Here is a 24,713-nt window from a genome sequence, read left to right as displayed (position 1 = left end):
AAGGCGTGGCACTGCCGCCCACTAACCCTTAAAAACAAAACAAAACAAAAAAAAAACAAAATCGAAATCGAAAAAATGTTTCTCATCCTTAAATGTAGTTGTAGTTGTGCATCTATTTCAACAACGAAAACGAATTGAAAATTATTTAAAATAAAAAATATATATATATAAAAGAAAAAAACAAAATTAACGAAAAAAAAACAAACACAATGTTTTAAGCGATCTTTTCATTTATTTTATTTGTATTATTTCCTCTTCAATTTTGAAACTTGAAGCAATACACGAAACAGGCATTTTTTTTGTTTCATTTCTCAAATTGACTTTAAAGCGAAACATATTTAAATTATGTAGCAACTACATGTTAAATTTTAGCAATTAATTAATTAAAAATAACGAAAAAAAGAAGAAAAGAAAACTATGAAAATGTTGCCAAGTAAATGTATCTGAAGGCCGGCAAAATCAGGACAAGGCAAATGGAAATTTTCAAAGCGAACTAAATCAATTTTGAAGGCACAAAAAAGTGACACGAAGCAAAACTGTTAAGCTCGGCCAGCCGAAGTTCAAATACCCTTGCAGACCTAACCTCAAATACGTTATAGCAATCCGTCTGATCCGATATTATCTAACATTGCAACTGTTCTTCCATCAGCCCCAAGACAGCTCTTCCGACTCGTTAAACCTAATGCTGAGTATCTTAATCGAGATGCTTTTTCCGGCAATTAAGGCTATCCGATGCTTATCCCAATAAAAGCTCAACTTGCGATCGATCTATAGATTTATATATATATAAAGATATAGCTATATAGATTCCCATATAAGTCACATCTGCAGCGATTAGAGTTTCTCGTTACAAATTAAGATGGACAGACAAATTGACACTGTTTAACTTGCATACTCGATTGCAGCCGAAATGTTAGGGTATATCCGCTGCAAGCTAGCCGACTTTAAAGCCCTATGCTTCTAAGTAGTATTAAATATCCAGAGCTCAATAACAAATACTAACAATAAATAGACAAAGGAACCGTGTACCTCTCAACACCTGGCTAAGGGCAATTCGAATTTACGATTCCGATTTCAGCTTCGGCGTAATGGTGTGCATGTGTGTGTGAGTGCGTGAGTGTGTGTGTGAGTGTGTGTATTTGTACATTTTTACATACTCAAAGGGAAAAGCCAAGTAATACAATATACAGTAACAATTTTTTGATAGCGCAGCGTTAGAAGGTGCACCCCATAAGATTTTAATGGTATTATAACAAAAGGCGAGAAAATTCATGAAAAAAAAAAAACATAACTAAATGTTCGGTTGGTTTTGCCATTTCGCATACGTATATCAATTTTACTTAAACTATATAAATGTATTTCAAATAAATGGTAATGTGTAGTAAACGGCAAACCGCTCCAAAAAAAAAAAGAAAAAGAAAAATCGAAAAAAAAAATATACATATATAAACGAAATTTGGGGCAACATTCTCAGCAGCAACATGAATTTATGACAACCAGATAAGCAAGGAACTTATATACCAAACATATATATATATATATATACACAAAGCGAGGCATACGTATGCGTGTGCCACATATAAGAAAGTACACTCAAGTACGACTTAGGAGCAGGCATATGTAATACCAAGTACCACAAAGCACACTGAGTACGATCCTGAGAATGTGAGCAAAAACTAATACAAAATTGTCAAAAACCAAGCCAAAACAAATAGTGTGAAAACAAATTATATATATACATATATATAAAAACCAAAAAAAAACAAAAAACAAAAAAACAAAAAGAGAACCGATTTTTTTTGAGCCGAAATAAAGCATAAAGCAATGTAAACTACAAAAAAAAAAGAAAAAAAGAAAGCTCTTGTATTATTTAACTTGGGTGTACTTTGGGCAAGATTTAGTAACAATTATATACATATATATTTATATTTTATGTATATATTTTTTGATATTTTTAATACTAGTTTATTTCAGCTCAACTTAAGGCTGTCAGAAGCCTGAATCGAGATCCAATTAGTGCTCCCCTTAAACATGATCTGTTAAGGATCGGATCAGCCGTAGCCTCGTAGTATTGGACTCTCTCCTACTTAGACTTGGACTCTTCTGAAACAGCCTAGGGTCACATGGATAATATTGGATGTTTACGAATTATTTGTGGGCAATTTCGGCTGCTTACCTGCGAGCTTTGCTTGTTTATTGATGGGGTATTTCGAGCTTGTCAAGACCCCATAAAGTCTCTAGATTAGCTTCAGGAGTAGAGTTGATATAGCCATATTCGTTCGTCCGTCCATCCATCCCTCCATCCCTCCGTCCGTCTGACCATCCATTCGTCTGTCCATGCATCCCTCCGTCTGTCTGTCCATCTAGCATTCCATCCCTCCAAACAAACCATCCATGCATCGATCCATCTGTCCGCCCGTCTGTTTCTATGCGAACTAGTCTCTCAGTCTTAAAGCTATCGTCCTCGGACTTTGCATAGGTCCTTCCTTCTGTTGCAGGTGGTACATACAGATATCGAAATCGGTCGAATGGGACTATTTCGATCAAAATATAGATGCTAATATGACTAACTTTTTGGTTTTATATGCAAAATCTTATCAACATCGGACAACTATATCATATAGCTGCCATAGAAACGATCGGTCGGGGAGTAGGTTCTTGTATGGCTTATTTTACCACATCTACAAAAGCGAAATGTCTAAAAGGGTATCAAATATTCGACGTGCCGTATATAACTTTACAATTTTGGTTAATTTTTAGCAATTATAAAGTACATTGATTATTTAATCTATCGGCAACTTTAGGCGTCTATAGACTTTTAGCAGACACCGTGCATACCCTGAACATACACACTCTCAGCTAAAATAACAGTAGAACCCGCTCCGGGGAATACTCTTTGAAGTAGATGGATATTATGATTGAAAGATAATAATGATGATGTTGAACTTGAAACTCGCTTTCACAAATGACGTAATAGACTACAAAAATAGTTAAGTACACGACTATCAAGCATATGTATGCACTCAAACACACACACACGCACACTGAGGCACTTGTGTGCGCCTCGGGTGGGGGGCAATAGCCGCAAGCAAAGTCAAAGGCAAGGGCAAGGGCAAGGGCAAGGGCGAGTGCCAGAGGCAAGAGGGGAGAGGGGAGAGGCAAAAGGCCGAGGCGCAATCACGCAGACCGTGTCCAATTAAAAGGCGCCGTACATCATTTCGAATGCAGCACCAGCAAAATGGAAAAATCTACAGGTGGTGGCGGCAGCGCAGGCGACGGCGGCGGCGGCGGCGGCGGCGGCGACGGCGACGGCAACATTTCAGATTTGAGTTTCCTGCACGGCGAAAAGAAAATTGAAGAAAGAGACCAAAAAGTAGGCGGCTATCGCCTGCAGCAGCAGACAGGATAGCCAGTATATGGCGACAGCAGAGCGAAAGAGTGCGAGGCAATAGAAAATAGTTGAAAACAGACGGCATTTGCATTGTCAGCTAAACAACAGGTTGCACGCACACGCATGCATGCACGCACATGCTGCTCTTGCTCTGCCCCTCTCTCTCTCTCGCTCTCTTTGACACAGAGTGCGCGTGAGAGCGGGCGAGCAGCGCCAGGACAGCGCAGCGATCGTTTTTGTTTTTTCTTTCATTTCTTTCAATTTCGTTTCGTTGCCGTCTGTCCCGCCGTCTCGCTGTTTCCCCCTACCGTTTTGGGTATGTCAAATTATTGTAATTTATTATTGCATGCCAAGTTAATGAGTCCTGTGTGCGCGCTCTCTCGCTCGCTCTCGCTCGCTCTCAGCAATTTCGCTCTGCCAACTGCTGCTGCATGAACAATGAAAATCGAAAATGGTTTTTCGAAATGCCGAGCGAGCAGTCCGAAGAAGAAGAAGAAGTCGAAGAAGAAGCAGAAGCAGACGATAAAGGAGAACAAAAAGATATTTCAGTGCACACCTTCCTGCATTTAATCCAGTGGAAAATCAAGAAAAATAATGCGACACGCAGGTAGAAAACTGTTCAAGTCCATGTTCTTTGATTGCCTTTTCTTTCAGCTAAGAGTGTGCGTGTGCATGTGTGCGTGTTGGTGTGTGAGTGTGCGCGTCTGCATTGATTGAACAAAGTTGATTTTGTTGTTGTTTCTGATTGCACTCTCCTACGAAATGGAAAGCTAATCAAATTGAGGCTGGTCAAGAGAGCAAGACGAGGGGAGAATTCATTTAAGTTGGATAATAACTGTGTTTTCAGCGGAAAGCTGTGCTCGGATCTTCATTTGCCATTCGCTCTCACACTCACACTCACACACTCACTCGCTAAGCAGCTAATTGAACTGCCCGCCAGGGGGCGCATTTGCAGGCATATGTTAGCCGCTGTTTAGTCCCTTGTTGTTGTCCAACCCCCCTCCCTCCCGCCCCTTCACTCCACCCACACTCTGTCCCCCTACGCTATTGAATCGGAAAACCTTTTAAAGCGCTTTGCGCTGTAAGCAGCGCCTAAAAGCAGCTTACAGTTACACTTACCCACACACACGGGCAAGCACACAAACACTCAAACGCGTGTGGGTGTGCGTGGATGAAAAATTTGTGCATAGCAAAAAAGCAAAAGCAAAAGCAAAAGCAAAAGCAAAAACAAACACAAACACAGTACAGCAGTTGCCCCAGAGAGGAAAGTTTTCTGCACGATTGCGATGCCCTCTCAATGAGTCCGAGACCGAGCCCTATTTACATGCACGCCCAAGGGCAGGAAGCTGGAATAGTCGCCCTCGCCGCCGCCCCCCCCCCCCCCCCCCCCCCCCCCCCCCCCCCTCCCCACACACACTCCGTACATAATCCCATAACTTATCATTGTGCAAGTAATTCGTGTGTGTGTGAGTATGTGACAATTGGTATGTGTGGGTGTGAAAACTACTAGAACTAGTTAGACCAGGCGTTGATTTTGCTAGAGTCGGCAGTCCTGACTAGGCCCAGTGGACTTTGCGAATGCCATACATATGTATGTAAGAACTCCGAATACCATACACAGCTGTATAATTCACTGTCAGGCATACAGATATTTTCTACACTTAATTCATTATACCTAAGCTCTTCTACAGAAGTCTACACTGGTGTAGACCAGGCCCATGTTGCTGTACTCTACATAAATATAACTCTGCATCACTTTTACGAAGTTCTTGGCTATTCTACACAAATTATATACATTTAAGTACTCTTCATTTCACAATACCTTATTGAATATATTTCTACACGTATCTATACTGGTTTTATTCAAACTACACTACTCTACACTAATTGACATTACATCTATACACCTTCCAGCTACTCAACGCGAACTTTACTTGTTCTACACTATATGTAAATTGCCCAACACTACTCAATATAAAACTGTCATACTATTAAATTGGTCTACACAACACCAATGTACTTAATACCAACACCGTACGACTAATACATAGCTCTACGCAACTCTACACTGGTCTCCACTAGTCTACACCAGTCCAATACTGCTTCATATTGTTCAGTTGCAATGTAAAGAGCTTTTGCATAAGTCTACATGACTTTGTAAAGTCTCCACTCAACTCTACATTAGAGCCAAATCTATTTTACCTTCCATCAGCTGGCTCTACTTAAACGATTCGACCAACTGACCGCACAAACGACCATTGCTCAACACTGATTTATGCCTACTTGCCAGCGTAGCGCACCGCGATAACAACAACAACAAGACAAAGAAGAAGAAGAACAACAACAACATCAACATATTGATTCAATACAATAGTATATGTAAATTTTTCATAGATTAAATATATTTACATATACGCACAAGACCTTGAAAGCCGCTCAACGCACATCACTCCGCCTGCTTTTACTCTTCCAACCAACCACCCTCCCATCACCCCCCTCTCCCCACCACCCACCCTGCTCCATGTCAGTGACAGGCAGAGAGTCGACATCCTGGTCTCTGTGCTGTGTCCTGCGTCCAGGAGCTCTGCTTCTGTTTGAATAAAACGCATTTTTCAAAGCTTGAGCTAAAAATGCCAATGTATGTGTGTGCGTGTGTGTGTGTGTGTGTGCATGAATAATGTACATATGTGTTCGTATATATACAAATACAATTTACATATGCGTGTGTGTGTGCGTACGTTTTAGGCGTTTTGGCCAGTTGGCAAACAGAACGTTTGCCGACGAGGCTCAGGGGCGGCCCCAGGGCTCGGCTCAGTGCCAGTCAAACGCCAGCCCTCCGCCCCTCCTCCTCTATATAAACAGCCCCAACTCTGTGCCAATATTGAAACTTTCAACTACACACACACACATGCACGGGTGTGTGTGTGTGTGTGTGTGTCTGTTGGCGTGTGTGTGGACCACTTTCATTTTTCACCCACACAGAGCGAGGCCCGGCTAACTGCCGGCTGGCCTCCTGGTCGAGACGATAAAAAAGCTTAGGCTTATGCTTTCGCACATTTTAAGCCACCCTCCCCCCCCCCCCCCCCCCTGGCCGCCCACCGAAGAGTGCGGCCACTACAAGAACATAAGGAGCGTCTAGTGCATGGCATGCGAAATTTTTGGCGCGTGGGAGGGGGAGGGGACTGCTGTATGCGTATGTGTAAAGGGGGTAGGCGGCAGCAGGCTGAGACAAGTACAGTAAAAGCTCTGCCAAGCGAAACTGTTAAACATTTTGCTTTTAATTGTGCTTATATCTCATGATTAATAACAGTATTTGTTTATATAATTTAAATATGTTCAAGATGCCAAAGCCCGCGATTTCAATGCTGTTGCGTTGGGCAAGTCCGTACTGTATTGCGTTGCAGCGTGTGCGTACGCCTTTGGCTGTTTTCACTGTACATGCGACAGCGCGCACATGTGCCCATGACGTACTCCCGTGCCACATGCACCCTCTACGGCCCCGCACCCTTCGCCAATGGCGCAGCCTGCGGCTAAGCTGTCCGGCAACGAATTGCGTTTTGATTTTGCATGGACTTTTAGCTAAAATATATATAAAAAAAATAACTGTATATGTTGTTTAAAATGTAAAGCACGCATGTGTGTGCACGAGTGTGCATGTGTGTGCGTGTGTGTGTGTGTAGCTGATTTGATTTAAAAATAAATAGGGTTGACTTTAAGTTTTTGGCTAGCAGACTTAGGAAAACGCAATAAATAACGGCAAATTCATTGGTCTTATGCTCATGAGCATTCGCCGCGGAACAACTGAACACGGCCCAAAGGATATGCCGGATATGTGATGTTTTTCATGTATGCAAAACTATATGCATGCTAATATATATGCAAACACACTATGAGCACACAAGTTTGGTAATTAATCGTTTGGCAGTCGACACATTTGCTTTTGATCATAAAAAAGGCATGTTTTCCTGTTGAATAGCATTTAAATTTGCCGCCATTTGTCAACGAAGAAACAGCCTTGCCAACTTAAAGTTTGTGCGTTGCCAACCATGTGTTAGCTCTCAATGCGTATTTGCTAGTTCAATTGCAAAGAGTTGGTTTAGCTCATGAACCAAAAAGGCTTATACGTTTTCTTATAAAATGCATCATATTACAATTATTTGTACGCCGCAGCTCCATAAAAAATAAAAGTATAATATTGTGTTGAAGAGTACACACTCGCAACACAAAATATAAAAATATATAAATAAAATACCAAATTTATTTATACATAATAATGCAATAACTTGTTCAGTTGCATTAAATAAATGGTTGTACAATTTAATAGCAATTGAAATATATTTGTTTTTGGTCTATCTAGACTATTTAAGCTAGGCGGTAAAAATACTGAAATCGAACAACACGCTCATAATTGTAGGCCCAAGGTTCAGCTCATTTGAACCAGTTCCGCTGCATAGTTCTATCGATACAAAGCTAGCGCCAAGCGAAAACAACGTTCGAAAAAAACTGCTCTGCTCTGCTCTGCTCTGCTGGCAATATAAATCGAAAGCTGCAGTTAATAAAAATAAATAAAAAGCGTCAGGGAATTCGCGACCATGACTACGATTCGCGGTCACAGCGCTGGCCACACAAATAGCAACAGCATCAACAACAACAACAGCAACAACAACCAGAATGGCGACTCGCCGCTGCAGGCTGCGCTGCCAGCGCAGGACGCGGCGCTTGCGCAGGCAATTGGGTATGTGCGGGAATTTAGCAGCCAGGCGGCGGCTTATCATCAGCTCAAGACGGAGGAGTCGCTGGTGCATCTGCTGCGCAGCATCGCGCTGCTGGGCACAAAGGTGCCGCCGCATTGCTATGCGCCCGCGCCTGGTAATCTGGAGCTGGCCAAGTTCTTTGTGGACCTGCATGCGCTGATGAGCGCCCTGGACGGCGACAGCGATGCCCTATGGAGCTGCGTCACGTTGCTGCAGCACTGCAGTCGCAATCTGGAGGCGCGCAGCGCCATTGTGCAGAAATATTGCTTTGTGCCGCTGCTGGGCTACCTGCTGAAGCGGACGGTGCGGCCGGAGCGTGTGCAGCGGCTGTTGCTGCTGCTGCAGGATCTGACATACGGCATACGCATTGGCTGGGAGGAGCCGTATCTGGTGGTACTGCTGGAGCATCTGGTCGAACTGGTGCACAGTGTGGAGGACTGCGATCCGAATGCCACGGACGTGGACAGCACACAGGCACAGCTGGCGCTCTCCATACTGGTCAATCTGTGCTACAAGAACTTCGTGGTGCTCTTTCTCTTTCTGCGCAGCGTCAACATATCCAGCTTCAGCCGGCGCATACAGAACTACGGCCTGCTGGCCTACAAGATGCTCATCATCCTCTCCGAGGATGTGCACACATTCGAACAGCGCGAACTGCACACATTTCTGCGAACCGCCTTCGCCGGCATGGAGGACTGCCTGAAGCAGTGGCATGTGCCCCAGCTGCGACACATTGTCGACTTCCTGCTGGACGCCCAGTGCCATGCGGGCCTGCAGCGGGCCATGCTCAGCTATGCCCACTACTGCGAGGACATTGAGCGGCTGCTGAATGTGAGTTTGTGCCCGTACACGTATTTAGGCTGACAACTAATTGCCTTATCCCCTTATCATTTGCAGCAAATAGAGGCGCGTCGCCACATGGACGACTCCTCCAGTGAGGACACGCGCAAGCAGCAGCATTGCTGCATGGAGCTGATCTTCTGCCTGATTAGCCATGTGCTGCAGCTGTCCGAGAACAACAGTGTGATTAGCCTGGATGCCATAACAGCGCGCCTCTATGAGCTAATCTGCGACTGGCTCGAGTCCGAGCTGTGCGGCGTGGCGGCCATCGAGTTGCTCAGCGTGCTGCTGCGCCTGGGCAAGCGCGGCGCCGTCTCGCAGCTGATAGCACGCGAGCCCGCCAACGTGGTGAAGCTGGTTAACAGCGCCGAGCGCAGCGATACAAAGCCCGCCCATGTGACAGCCATTCTGCGGCTGCTGCTGACACTGCTGCGCGAGTCTAAGACGGAGAAGCTGGTGCTGTCCAAAATATCCGAGTCCTATTTCGATAAGATTCTGGCAGCGCCGCTGAGCTTGCTGCCGCAAATGCTTAGCACACAGACGCTCGCCCAGTCGGAGGTGGAGAAGGCCATCTACTGCCTGCTGCTGCTCATCAATTTCGCCAGCATCGCAAAGAAGGCCTATTGGGACAAGTGCTGTGCTCTGCTGGAGCTGCCGCAGCTGCAATATGCCCTGGCACGCGCCATGCTCAGCGGCAATGAGCAGCTGGTGGCCGCCATGCTGCAGATAGCACAATTCGAGCACTTTCCCAAGGCAGCCGTGGCCAAGGTAAGAGCAGCTGAGGTGCAACTTTCCACTTTGCCACTTACCTTCTGCTTGCCGCTTTCAGTTTGTCTCCAGCATTGGCAGCAATAACAGGCAGGCGAATCCCAGCCCTGAGCAGGCGGAGCAGTGGCGCAATTTGAGCGCAATACTGAAGAGCCATCGCACCTTTATAGACAAGGAGCTGGCGCAGCGCGTGAATGCGCTAATCGAGAGCATCGGGCAGACAATGCGTCGCAATGAGCTGCACTCGGCGCCCGTGTCGCAGGTGATCGAATTGTATAACCATCGCATCGATAGCCTCAACTGTGCCGCGCAAAACATGCAGCAGCGCCTGGAGCAGGCCAGCGTTCAGCTGTGCCACAGCACGCAGCTGACCAATGTACAAAACGCAGAGCTGGAACGCTTTCAGACCAAAAACTTTGAGCTGCTCATCAGCCAGGAGCGGTAGGTACTCGCCAGAGCAACAAGTGGAAACTGCAGCTAATCCTTTACTGTCTTTTTGTACAACAGACTGCAAACGCAGTGCAAAGATCTAAAGGCCCAGGCGGGGCAACTGAAGACAAACCTTAGCGATCTACTCAAACGATGGTCGGAAACCTCCGAGCAGCTGCAGGCCAGCGAGCGCCGTCTCTCGGTCAAGCAGTCGGAAATTGCGGGCCTGCAAAGAGATTGCGAGGAGCTGCGCGGCAATCTCAGTGCCAAGAGCGAGGAGCTATCCAAACTTGAAGCGCTGAGCAAAGATAATGTTAGCAAAAGCAACTTTTAGCAGTCGACCCTCAATATGATTTACTAACACCCGGTCTCTGTTTGCAGTGCACACGCATCGAGAAGCTGAAGAAATCGGTGACTGCCTATGAGCAGGACATCAAGGAGAAGCTGCGCACCATTGAGGAGCGCACCACAGAGCTGGCCAAAACGCATAAGGCGCTCGAGGAGCAGCGTGAGGCGCGCAAAAAATCCGAGGATTTGGTTAGCGTGCTGGAGACGCAGCTGCAGGAAAAGAAAGAGCAAATCGAGAATCTCGAAATGGAGCAAAAGGAAACCGAAGATCTGCGCAAGACAATCATGAGCCTAATGGAAAGCAAAAAGCCCAAACGCAAAGCATAATCCATTGTTTTAATCATTTATTTATTTCTACAATATTGACTTAGTTGTGTGTTTAGAAACAAATAGGCCTGGTAATACAACACAATCACAATCTTACAATTTTAATTATACAGCTAGCGTTTTTTTTTTTTTTCCATTAGCAACTAAATATACAAATTATACAAAATTGCATGACTGAGCCTACGGCAAACAGAATCGATCGAAAAATTGTTAACTTTTATCAATGTGGTTTTCCCGTTTGAGTTTTCATTTGTAAAAATTAAAAGCCTGCAAATTTATTACACAACTGAAAGCCAGCCAAACATTTCTTTTATTGCTGGCATACAAATTAACTATTCGTTTTATTGCCGGCAATAAGTTACAAAATTAAAAAGTTGTAAACAAAAATGTTGCCCATTTAAGCGATAAAAAGTATTATTTATAAACTATGAATCAAGCTGGGTTCCAATAGGGTTCCGAGACAGCTGCACATACTAAAAGAAGCAGCTATGACTAACGCCCAATAATTTAATGTATATTAAAAATCTATTAAGCTCGAATTCTGGTTAGTACAGTGGTCGCTCGTATATCCTGCAGAGTTGAGAAAAGACTAGAGATTAGAATTGATCTTGCCAATAAATTCGACGCTTCGCATTTAAAAGTTGTATTTATTGTTTTCAGTTTTGCACTACAATAAAAGCCATACAATTTTCATTTATATAAATTTATTAATTATGCCTGTGTTATATAGAAAAATATGCCTCAAGTAATGCACAGGCTTGCCAGCTAGAAACGTCTGTGCGAGGGACCACTGTATTGAATTATTGTACTATAGTGTGTTTAAAATTCACATAGAAGCCAAAAGCCTCTGGCCCCGCTCTGTATTCAAATAAAAAATCGTTCCCTTTTTTTTTTTTTTTTTTTTTTTTTTGTATATACATTTTAATGCAAGCATTAACAATACAATGCGATTGATTGTTGCTGAAGTGCAAATGAAAAAAAAATATACATTGTATTGTACAAATTCCAATTTAACCGAAAACAAATGTATATGGGGTGGGGGAACAAAAATAATATATTAAATATAAATTACAAGATTACAAGTGCATATACATGGGAGTTGCGTGTGTGTGTGTGTGTGTGTGTGTGTGTATATATAGATTTACTAAATGTTCGCTAATTATTTAATTCGATCAATCGACGATAGGCTCTTAAATAACTAACACCAGCTTCTTTACTCGAACAGGATAATTGAGGAAAACTACTTGAAGTGAAAATCTCAAGAGTGGAAAGCGCGCAGCAGAAAGAACAAAATTACAAAAGTCCGAATGAAGATTAAAACCAGGGTAAATCAAAAATGAATGTCACGAAACTAAAAGATATATGCAATCATATGTATATATATATATATATAAGTGTATATAGAGCACTATGTACAGCATTTACGTGGGAATGGAGTCGCAAGTGAAGCAGGGGCTTTAACAACAACAAATTGGCAAACTTGAACTAAGACTGTGTAGATTTCGATTAGGTATAAGAGTGTAGGTATTCAAAGTGTGTAGTTTGCAGTGTGCGTCTGTGTGTGTGTGTGTGTGTGCCCCATGTGGCGACTGCGGCTCTTACGAACCGAAGTGCTCCTTGTCCTGGTCGATGGGCTCGAACTCATAGCTGCCACGGCCATCGAATTGCAGATAGTAATCGTGATGGACCCAAAGCGATTTCCGATGAGATACAGTGAACAGAGTGATGCCCACCTCGCGGCAATAGCTATACATCTTGCCCTCGACATCCACGGAGACGGCGCTGGTGCACTCGTCCAGAATGGCGAACTGCGGCTTGTGATAGAAGAGACGGGCCATGGCGATGCGCTGCTTCTCGCCGCCGGACAGCACATCGATCCAGTCCTCGATCGCATCGAGGCCATTCTCGCGCTGCTCCAGATATGTCAGCTGGACAATGTCCAGGAAGTGCAACAGATCCTCATCCGATTTACCCAGGCGGCGCATATCGTCGCGCGTGTGCGGATAGATGATCTGCAGAGCGAGAAAGCAAATGTTTTAATACGCTTCAGTGTGAACGAGAGAGCAGGACGAGGGATTACAGCAAGCGGACGAACATCACAGCTTTTTATAATGAAAGCTTTAAGCTCAGACAGGCTTTCGATTAATCGAGCAATTAATTGGATGGAAGGGAATAGCAATTGATGCCTTATGCACAAACAGCACAGGTTAGAGTGAAAGAGAGAATATACGAGAATACATTTTATATAGTTTAATGTGCTTTCAATTAAATAGAGAATAGAAAGAATAGATGCCTTTTGCATTTATGTAATTTAAAGAACTTAGAGCAGATAAAGAATTAAATTAGACCAAGACTGAAAGAACAAAATTAATCCAGTTTAGAGCTTTAATAAACTTTCAAGCAATGACAAAAGAGGAAGAGAGAGAGAGAGTGAGAGAGAGTGTGAGAGAGAGAGAGGGAGAGATGGAGAAGTGACAGAGCTGGCCTAAAGCTTTCACGTGTGCTTTCAACCAAACAAGCCATTAAAGAATACCGGAAATCTGGCTTAAAGCTTTCATAAGCTTTCAAACAAATGATGGTATGTAACATAAAAATGCAGCAATAGATGTCAAAATATGAACATCGTTCGGAAAGAAGCAATAAATCTGAATAGAGCTTTAATGAGCTTTGCGACAAAGTGAAGCAACACTAGGAAAAGGGAGAGACAAAAAGGGGGAGAGTTACGGATTTTGTGTGTTTTGCTTAAAGCTTTTCGAATGGAAGAATGATAAATTAATGAAATATTAGCTTTAAGCTTTTACCTGATCACGCAAGCTGCCCAATGTCATATAGGGGCGCTGGGGAATGTAGAAGAGCTTGCCACGCGATGGCTTTGTCACCTTGCCGCCCCACGTGGGCCACAGCTCGCCGAGAATGCGGAACAGCGAGGACTTGCCACAGCCATTGGGACCGCAGACCAGAACATTGGTGCCAGATCTGCGAGAACAATAATCAATGAGATGCTGCGTAACAGGCGCAAGACACAGAAACTCACTTGACTTCAAAGGTCAGCTCCTTGAGCAGGACATCGCCGTTGGGCGTCACCAGAGGCACCTGCTCGAACCGTATGATATTATCCTCGAAGCACATGACGCCCTTGTTGGGGCCAAAGCTGCTGGCGTTCGCATCGTTGCCGCCATTCTGGGCGATGCTGTTGCCATTGACCATGGTGCGCTCGTAGGTGCCCTTGTTGAGATCGCTCAGCACCTTGATCAGCTCGGTCATGCGCGCCGTGAAGCCGGCCAGCCGGGACATCTCGCGTCCGGCCAGCACCAGACGGCCAATGGCCTCCGCCAGCTTGACCAGCATCCGTCCGTACGTGTAATAGGCCTGCAGACGCTGCCCGCTGTTCTCGCCGGACAGCAGCGGATGGTTCTCGGAGAAGAAGGGCAGCGAGACCGCGTAGAAGCCCACAATCGAGGCGAAATCTGCAAACGAAATCAATTCAATTTTGCAATTAAGCGCAAAACAACTGCAAAACGTAAAAAGCCATCTTCTATTTCTATGGGCGCTATATGATACAGATCTGTCCGATGTCTGTCGCCGAAGTTTGAATACCCTTGTGAAGCAAATGGCAAACGAAATTTGAGGAGAATTCTAAGTTTGCTGAAGATATCTCGTAAAACAGAATACTGAACCGATGCGACGGGCAACAAGTTAGCAAGATACAAAAATAAACAGACAGACAGACAGGGCTTGGACCTGATCGTGAATATATATATGAACATATATATACAATATGGGATCAAAGATGTCGACTCGGCTGGCTTTACTGATTGGGAATATAAATATATAAATATCATATAAATACTTCGAGGTCGAACACTGTCTCCGATGCGTTAAAGATTTTGAGCAGCGGATATTATAAATTGTTCATGAAATATGGAAAGGAAACATCAAATATGGAAAGGAAACATCTCCAATCCCATAAGGTATATTTATGCTAGATCAGCATCCGCAGTCATGTCCGTCCGTTCGCCCGTCCGTCCGTCCGTCTGTCTCTCAGTCAATCGAGAACCTATCCACCTAAACGACACTCACATTTGCCGACAATGTTGTCGATGATGCCCATGCTGACACGGAACTCGAGGAACTTGCGCAGATGGGAGCGCAGCTTGGAGTAGCTGGCGAGCAAGGTTAGCTTCTCGCGCACGTTGCCCTGGTAGAAGGCGACCTCCTCGGAGTTTGTGATCAGCCGGCTGTTCACGTAGCGGAATTCGCCCTCCAGCTTCTGCTCCTCGACGGTCAGACGGCCGGTGGGGCGACGCAGTCGGGTCAGAAAGACGCCCGCAAAGAGCAGATAGAGCATCAATATCGACGGCGTCTTGCCGCCCAGATTCACGGTCAGCCTATACACATAGATGAATATGTCCAGCACCGGTTTGCTAATGTTCGAATACAGATCCGTAGCGCTCTCGCAGAACTTGTCAATGTCCGTGGTCAGCAGCTGATCCGCGTTCGCTATTCGGTTGTCCAGATTCGACATTTTGTAGTACGTGTAGCCACTGGAAGAGCGAGAGGAAAAACAAATGTAAAAACATGTCGATTTTTGTGGTATTTCATGGAGATATGAGATCTAAAATATGCATTTCATAACAATTGGTGAAGTCGCTGGCTCGAACCAACCACCTTTCAAATGCTTTAACCTAGATTGCGGTTCAAATCTTGGCTAACTTCTCATATACTATATATAACTTTATATATGTCCATTTTCAAGGATTTCTTGCACCTATAATATGCATTATGCTGCTGCAAACAATCAAAAGTGAAGTTGCTGGTTTGAACCAGCTACGTGCCTTTGATTTCATTGAGTTCTTGAACCGGGTTTTCCAACTCCTTGTACCTAGATTGTGGTTCAAATCTTGGCTACATTTGATATTTTTAGCTGCCCATTCTACTGAAAATATTGGAAGTTTTATATATATTTTCATAGAGAAATTGCGGGCTAGATTTGTTATCCACCCAAAGTTGGCATTTACCAAATGTGCTTTAATAAATTCAATGTTTGGGGTCCAAGTTATTGCTACTCCAAAAGTGAAAAGTTTTGGAATGTAGGACGAAATATTTTTGAGAAGCATTTGCTTACGTTGGTTTCTAGTGAAAAAAAACGGTTCAAACCCAGTTTGCAGGTTTCATTAGAGTTCGTTTATAGTAAAAACAAGCATTGGGTTTGAACCCGTTTTTGGGTCAAACCCAGTTTGGAGTCCTAATTAGTGCATTTATTTTTGGAATAACATATCGCATCGCTTTTCTTATGAACAAAAATTTGTTTCATGCTAAAAAGAGAATTGGGTTTGAACTGGTTTTGGTTCAAACCCAGTTTGCAGCTATGATTAGCGCATATTATTTTCGAAAATAACATATCGAATCGCTTTTCTTATGATCAAAACTTTGCAATCAGACTGAAATATGTTTGTGCTCGTTGGAATCTATATGTTTTAATAAAGCTCGAATAGAACTAAGCTTGAACTGTTGAATCATTAGTGTAACTACATGAAAGTATAGTTGATATTGTGCAAAAAAGCTGAATATAATCATACAGAGATTAGTAAGACGGTGCACACTAGAGCCCAGCTCTGGCTCTGCCAGTCAAGCACTCTCCACTCGAGAGTCAGCCTTAATAATATGATAATGAAAACGTTTCGATTGGAAACTATTTATTGCAACGTTTAAGCATTCATTTGTCATGGGCATTGTTTAAAGAGCTGTTAAACAGGTATTATATTATACAGGTATTCGATTTATAATTGGGGTCTACTTACTTGAGGTACTGACTGTACAGATGATGCGTTAGGTTTGTGCGGAAGCGCAGCTTCAGCTCGCCCAGACTCCACTTGAGCACATTGGTGACCACCGAAATCTGTGCACGAGAAGAGGGTTAGCACACACCTGGACACGCCCACACGAAGGCAGAAACTTACGGCTGGTAGAGCAGCGAGATATTTAAGCAGCGCCGTCTTGAACTTGGCCCGGTTCATATGTATTATGGTGCTCTCGACAACGGTCGCATTCTGTATCATCCAAATGTCGCTGACGGATCGGCCGATCAGGGAGCCGGCGATCAGCAGCAGGAGGCCCGTCTCGATGCACCAGAATCTGGGTATAAGTATGGCTGTTGGCATAACGAACATACATTAAGCAGACGAATCTATACTCTATATATTTATATATATATATATATCTAGGGTTCACTTACGCAGCAGCTGTCGCAGCTGTTTAAAGAATACTGAATTCACGTGCGCCTTGCTCGACTTTTTGTCCTTCTTCTCCGATATGGTATACTGAATTTTATCCTCATAGCCCGATTTCCTGCAAAAACAAATTCCATCAATTGTTTAATCTCTCAGCAATTGTTCATAAATATTTTACTTCGATATCTGCTCTAACTTTCGAAATATCGATAAAAATCGATTGTCAAATATCGTTTTTCAGGCACAACTCGAGAAATATAGAAGCTGGATACAACAAACTTGGGAGGTAAGCTCTCGTCTAGTATTTATAGATTGAAAGCTTTTCACTTTTTGTATACCTTGGCCCAATTTCGCATAAATTGAAGAAAAACTCATACTTTTAGGCAGAGTCTATCGTTAAGCTCTCAAAATTTCATAGTAATCGGACTCTAAGTGCCGAAGTTAAATAAGAATACAATACATGCCAAACATGGGAATCCCACAGATATATATGAGTGTATATATATGTATATGTATATGTATGTGTGTAAGTAGAGAATGTTTACTTAGGGTATCTGCTAGTCGGGTCGCTGTCTCTAGAGCTTCCCCGTTTGAAATGATGTTACAAATCAGAGATGGAACGCCGCACAGATATCGAAGCATCGATTTTTCAGCGAAGTCCTGTACAGTTGCACCAGATCAAGAAAGGTTCTCACCTCGTATATTATCGTAGGGTATCTCCACAAATTCCATCTCCCAAACCTATTTAACGCTCTTTATCAGTTGAAACATCGAAATGCGGAAGTCTGAAACAATGAACGATTTTGGAACTTGTTCACAGATTTGATTGATGTTCTGTGCGCAGCCTATCAATTAGTCTTTAATAATTTGTACTTAAGGAAGTCATTTGGCAGCAAAAGTGAAAGCTCGTTTTAGCCGGTTCAGAAGAACTGATAAATCATGAGTGAGATTTAACTAAGAACTGGTTCGGAACCAGTAAAATGGGAGTATGCAAAAAATTGGCCCCAAATAACCTAGTCTTTTTTAGGGGCTATAACTAATTTCTTTCAAGAACACTTTGCTTTAAAGACCAGTGTTGATAAGGTTATTGGCTACAATTGCAGCAAAAGACCAGTGTTGTTAAGTTTTTTAGCTGCAATTGTAGCGAAGAGAAAACAATTGGAGTATATAGACCCTAATTAGCCTAGTCTTTTTACGTGCCAATAATTTGCTCTTTCTGCACTTTACTTTAAAGACCAGTGTTGATAAGGTGTTTAGCTTCAATTGTAGCAATTAAAGACTAGTGATGATAAGGTTTTAAGTAGCAATTGTGGCGAATGCAAAGTCTAAAACACATTTGTTAACTACTTTTGAAATAGATTTTACCCACTTAAAAGCGCAGTTGTAATTCCCATTAAAATGAGACATGAGTCGGCTTTGATTGCAATTTAATTGTCGCGTGTACCGGAAACTCAAGCAACGAACGACAGCATAATGAGGTAGGTCCATGTGTATATCTATATATGTATATATATATATCTATATCTAATCCGATGCATCATTAGCGCAGCACTTAATCAATATTGAAGTGCGGCATCTTCGACTTTGCAACCTTTGCTTGGCCTTAATTGCTTTGCCCGGATGCGGATGCACTGCAGCCGATCAATAGGGCAAACCGTTTCAAATTTCATAGACCGCCGCCTCCGGTTGCTTATCATGCGGGTCGTGGTATTCGTGGACTGTGGATTGTCGTCTTGTGGGTGGCAGTCAGGGCAAAGTGCAAAGTGCTCGCCCATCCGTCCGTCCGTCCGTCCGTGTGCTTATCAAATGGCCGGAGCCGTAGCCGAGGCGGAGGCCGAGGCGGAGGTGTCGCCTGCCGCCGGCTGCCAAATTGCGGCTGGTTTCATAAAATTTTGATGATTGGCGATGACTTGCACTATTTGCTCATATATTCTTCTTCTTGACAGGTTATTGTTGTTTTCTTTTCTTTTTTTTCTCTCTCTCTTCATTTATTTTTAGTGGTCGTCGAGTTTTTATTGTTGATTTGCTCACTTCTATCAATTCCAACGGATTTACACACACGCCCAAACATATGTATTGTGTTTATATTAAGGCTGCTAGTATGTGTAAGTGTGTGTATGTGTGAGGGGGAGGGGGGTAACGTGTAACACGTGTTCGGGTCCGTAGGTCGGTCAATCGCATTTGATGATCAACGATGCGCCGTCGCCAATGCTAGAGATGTGCATGTGAGATCGTGAGCGGGCACGAAGGCATTTAACAACACTATAATTGATTCCAATTGGAAACCCCTGGGCTCTAAGTCTTGGACTTTTCGTGCTGTAATTGAAACACAATTCAACTCTTACTTTCTCCTTGGCTACAAATTTAAAGCAAAACTAATTTTGAAACCATTTAATATATGTTTCAATGAGTTTTTGTTGATTTTAATCAATTCGTTTCGGCGAATTGAGCGCTAGAAAATCCAACGAAATGCCATATTGCTTCACTTTGCTGTGTCTGGTTTTATCATAGTGCGTTTGTCGTTGTTGTTGTATGTTTTATCGTGTTCTGATTGGGAACGAACAGCTGCGCTTGCGCCCATCTCTAATCGATACTTTGGTCTGATTGGAAATTTTCGCTTTTGCTATCAGCTGCTTTTCCTGCTGCTAATCGCCGTGATTAATCGACTTAAGCAAACGCTGCAGCACACATGGAGTACAGCATAGTGCAAAGGGCCTTGCAAACGCGGCAGCAACAATTTGTTATGCGCTTGGCAAGGCAATTAAGAGCAGGGTAAATTTGATATGTTAATTTGGTCAGCATTAACCAATAGGAAGGCAGAGAGAGAGAGAGAGAGAGAGCGAAAGAGAGAAAAAACAGTGTTGCATAGTTAAAATATATGTTCACACACATTTGCATAGGTGCGTGCGTGTGTGTGTGCATGTCCATAGGGGCAAATGCGACGATCGCGTTTTCGGTTTTCGTCTATTTTGCCACTTGAAGTTTGGCCAAGCAAATTTGTTGATTAACACAACAACAAAACAGCTAGAGCTAAAGAGAAATAGACGACGACGTCAGAGACACAGACACACACATGTACACAATAAAGGTGCATGTATGTATTGCTGCCGGTATTTTATTAACAACGCCGCGTTGTTGGGCCAGCAACAAGACAGACAAGTTAACACACACATGTTAACATACACATATACGTATGTATATATTCATATATGGGTGCATGTGTGAAAAATGAACAGATTCGTAACGGCAACTTTTGCCGTGGGTGCAAAGTTCAATATCATTTCGAATGTCTCATCAATATACATTGGCATATATAAATACATATGTATATAAAAATGTAGTCAGACAGATGCTTTAAACTAAACCACTTGATAAAATGTTCGTTAGCTTAAAGCAAGCTGCTTCTTCTTTCTACTTGCACTATGCCAACCGTTTGAATGTGTGTGTGTGTGTGTGTGTGTGTGTGTGTGTGTGTGTGTGTGTGTATGTATGCATGCATGCGAGACAGGCTGCATATAAATATATATTTAATTCATTGAAATGTGCTGTTCATTTCACGCCCAAGCCAATTTAACGTTAATGTCAAATTTGACTGTTCCAGCAGCAGGTGCATGTGTCAGGCGCTTTGAATTACGCAAATTTAAATGCATATATTCGGGGCAGCAACAGTTCCACACACACACACACATACTCGCAGGAGCAAACAATGCAGTTTAACAGCAGCAATCACTGTTAAACGCGAATCTGTCAACTAATGCTGCACTCTTATACGCATCGATATGCATGTACATACATATGTATGTAGATGAGTTGATGTACAATTTGTATGTTTGCCGTGAACGGGCGTTTTTGTTGTTGTTTTCTTTTACCGTTTACTATTGCCGCAATATTGTTAACATTCATGCATGCATGTATGTTTAATACGCTGAAACATTGCGCAACAACCGGCGACGCAAAAAATGTTATGTACCTGTAGAATGCCAGGCGAAGATAAACAAAAATTAACATTCATTCTGGCGAGTGTGTGAAATCCAAAGGCGGAACAGCCGAAGGTGCCCGGCAACAATATAAACTGAAAACCTATCATAAAAAACAACAACAACAACAACAATACACATATGTATGTATGTATGTATATGCGTACATTCATATGCCGAAATATGAAGGTATATTAATGTTAACTTGATTCTTATAAGCAAACGATTTCAATAAACAAAACAACAAAATGTACACATTTATTTGTTACTCTCTATCTATTTACCTTATATCAAGTACAGATTTGTTACAATTCGACTGCAGTGGCAACTCTTGTGTGCGAACCAAATCGAATGAACTTACTAAATTGGAATTCACATATATACATATGCATGTATGTATGTCTGGCAACGCTTTAACAGTCTTTTCGGCTATGTTACACACATACGCACACATGTGCATACAGCCATCTGTAACAGCGCAAGAGATGCACAAGCATACTCACCCACGCACACGCACACACGCACACTCGCATGCAAATTGAGAAATGTAAACAAAGCAAAGCGCCGGCAAGTGTCTGTGAACTGTTTGCATGCACATATGTATGTACATTTATGTATGCATGTGTGTCTGTTTATATTCATTTCGATTGCATTTTAGCTTCAGCCGCCACCGCCGCCACCACCGTAGACGATGCCTCATGTCAAAGTTGTTGCACTTTGCAACACTGATTTGCATAAAAGGCCTTTTATCACCTCCCGCTACGAGGCGAGTACACGAAATTGACAATGCAAATCGATGTGCAAAGGCCGCGAAAGGGGAATAGACAGCAAAGTAACCCGATTTGCCAACAGGTTGACATTGTTAATTAAACAGTAAGTGCTATCAAACCGAATCGACTTGAATTAAATCTGTTTATTTCTAGTGTAACCAAATTCGAACAGTTTACAACACTTAGTTTAGTTAAACAAAGTGTGTTCCCCTGTATTCACACTTGATTTTTTAGCCCAAAAGTAAAAGTATACTCAAATGATTTGATATTTCGTACCAAAAATGTTCACAAGTAAATAGTCTTCTTGCCTGTGTTATGACTCAACGTTTAGATAAGAACCCCCATACATAAAACGATCCAATGTTATTGCACATTTTATGGCCCAAGAAATGTGTCAATAGGTAAACGGAAAATAATTCAGCAAATGCATATATACAAACATATCTATCACATATCGTCGATGCACGAGTGAAATATAGTCTATATAGTCCCAACCCCAACAAAGCAACTACTTAGTCTAATTGTGAACGTCATGCAAACAAAATTTGATCGCAATTTCAATTAATTAGACCAAATGCTTTACATACACGCAGCTATATCTATGCGGATGTCTATATATACATATATGCATATATAGATATATGTATGTGTGTGTACAATCGCAGCTAGATAACAACATTTTAGGGACAACGTGCACAAGTTAAGCGCTAAAACATTTAACAACAGCCACTCAGACGGCTGAGTGTTGAGTTTCGGCACCCGCCGATTAGATATCGGGTTTATGGCAAAAAAAAAAAAAACAAAGAAGAAAAAAAGCGACCTTTCCACTTGTCGGCACGTGAACTCCAAATAGAGTGAATTATTAGCAGCTGCATGGAGAGCTTTTACCGACTGGCACGGGCCTCGAATTACGTGTACCTCAAACAGGGCTAGCAAGCAATTAAGCCACAAACGAATTAAGACTTTCTACAAAAAAAAAAAACCCTAAAATACCGATAATTTTGGTAAGCTAAGGACAACATGACCCGGAGGATCAAGTTCCATTGGGATGTCCCTGACTCTACAAACGAATAGATCTAATAGATCCATAGATACAAGTATCCAGATCAGGAATATCTATATATATATATGTGCAGCTACACGTCATGGAATAAGTGTTGGCTAACCAATTTCCTAAGGCTAAAGGTTATAAAAACCATTAAACAGGCTGGTCACATTAACTGGACGACCCCTTTTTAAATGAATGTGATAAGAAAAGAGAGAGAAGAAGACAAACACAAAAGGGAACGCCAACTGCGCGCACTCGATCAGCTGGGGAACAATCACGCTCGATATTACGGTTGTTGCAGCTCTTGTCGTCCTTGGACGGCAGAGCTGCAAAATGGGCCAAAGAAAATGAAAAAAAAAAACCAGTTGGGAGCACAAGCGACGCATCGTACGATCCACATTCACACAGACACACACACGCAATAAACACACGCACACGCACACGACACGCACAAGCATACCGCAATACAAGCGAACGCGCTGGCCTGTGCTGCCATGTTGGCCATTTTCTAGCTGGTGCTAGCCCTTTTTAAAGACAATATGCTTTTAGCCTGGAAAACGGTTTATTTTAAACTATGTTACGAAATGAACAGTAAAGAATGCAGGTTAGGACATTGCGTTCTATTTGAAGCATCGCTTATTTACACCTGGTTTTTAAAGTGCGATAAATATGAATAATATACAAATATTAACCTAGTGGAATATCACATTTTTGATTTGTATTTCCTTAAGAAACCAAACACACTCTCAAAATATTTTGCCTTTATTTTAGGCTATTTTAGTTTTTTTTTACGCTTCAGATTCTCGCAACACTGCGCATACAAATAAAACATCAAATTCAAAGTTTTCAATGTCAGGAACTTTCGTAATGCAGCCAAGACCTTGCCCAATATGTGTAGGGGCTGTTCAAGGGGGGTACTCACCTCTTGTTATTGGATAGTTTGCCATATGCGATTATCCATAGAGCTGCCGTCATGCCAGCCGCGCCGACAATGGCGCTCTGGTTTTGCGCTAATTTGCTCAGAGCCGGAGCCATTTTGCACTCTTTCGCACACACACACACACGCACGCACGCAGGCACCGACGCGCTCGCTCGCACTCACGTGGGTGAAAGCAGTAAAAACAAAAACAAAACAAAAAAACAAAAAAAAAAGAAGTGCGTTTGTTGTTGCCTTTCTGTTATTTATCCTGTGTGACAGCCCTGCGCTTTCGCTCGCCCAACAGCCCTGTCTCCAGTAAGTAACTCTATCGCAGTGTATACGTGTGTGTTTGTGTTTGCGTGCGCGTGTTAGTCGGAAATTAAAACTTTCGCAGACCTGGCGTTGCACTATTATTTACATAGGCATTAAATACTAAGCATCGCCTTTGGCCAGCAAATGCACTTGGTTGTTGTGTCCGATTTGATTTATATTTTTTGAATTGAATATTTGTTTGAACGCACAACGGAACTGGCCAAGTGGAAGAGTCAATCGAGTGAGCTCTTGTACAATACAACTGATGAACAATTAACAACAGTTAGTTATATTAATATGCTAGACTTGATAAAAAGAATTTCGTTTTTTTTTTCGACGCTCCACATCCGCATTTAAACGAATACACGTTCGAACTCCGGCGAAACAACAACAAATGCGAGCATTTGAGATGTGCGCAATTAACTATTGATGAGCGGAGTGTAAAAGGCACAGACCGAATGCCAATTTATCGACAAGTCTGGAGTGTTGACAAACAGCAAATGGCCGCTGTTGAACAACACTGGCGCAAGAGACTCTGCCAGCTGATTTCTGGTAGCGCTTGTTATCGATATGTTGTCGCTGCTGCTGTCAAACAGCTGA

At 42.7% G+C, this 24,713-nt stretch overlaps 2 protein-coding genes across 2 annotated transcripts; one reads left to right on the top strand and one right to left on the bottom strand.

Moving 5' to 3' along the window:
- The first annotated feature begins 7,886 nt into the window (after positions 1–7,886).
- LOC115768805 lies at positions 7,887–11,966 on the top strand. Its single transcript, XM_030713501.1, has 5 exons — positions 7,887–8,976; positions 9,043–9,753; positions 9,815–10,194; positions 10,261–10,495; positions 10,564–11,966. The coding sequence occupies exons 1-5, from the start codon at positions 7,984–7,986 to the stop codon at positions 10,855–10,857; spliced, it is 2,613 nt and encodes an 870-aa protein (XP_030569361.1). The 5' UTR covers positions 7,887–7,983; the 3' UTR covers positions 10,858–11,966.
- Positions 11,967–11,995: 29 nt separating this feature from the next.
- LOC115768806 (ATP-binding cassette sub-family D member 3) lies at positions 11,996–24,564 on the bottom strand. The gene is made up of 8 exons (XM_030713502.1): positions 23,805–24,564; positions 17,093–17,205; positions 16,818–17,008; positions 16,659–16,756; positions 14,938–15,401; positions 13,892–14,324; positions 13,659–13,833; positions 11,996–12,869 (listed from the first exon to the last, which is right to left on the bottom strand). The coding sequence occupies exons 1-8, from the start codon at positions 23,915–23,917 to the stop codon at positions 12,456–12,458; spliced, it is 2,001 nt and encodes a 666-aa protein (XP_030569362.1). The 5' UTR covers positions 23,918–24,564; the 3' UTR covers positions 11,996–12,455.
- Between the last annotated feature and the right edge of the window lie 149 nt (positions 24,565–24,713).

The sequence above is a fragment of the Drosophila novamexicana genome, unplaced genomic scaffold, assembly GCF_003285875.2.
Source record: "Drosophila novamexicana strain 15010-1031.04,08,12 unplaced genomic scaffold, DnovRS2.1 tig00002019-arrow-arrow-pilon, whole genome shotgun sequence".
Taxonomy (NCBI): Eukaryota; Metazoa; Arthropoda; class Insecta; order Diptera; family Drosophilidae; genus Drosophila; species Drosophila novamexicana.
Note: the sequence above shows the minus strand (reverse complement) of the source record. Positions and strands in the feature narration are given on the sequence as shown.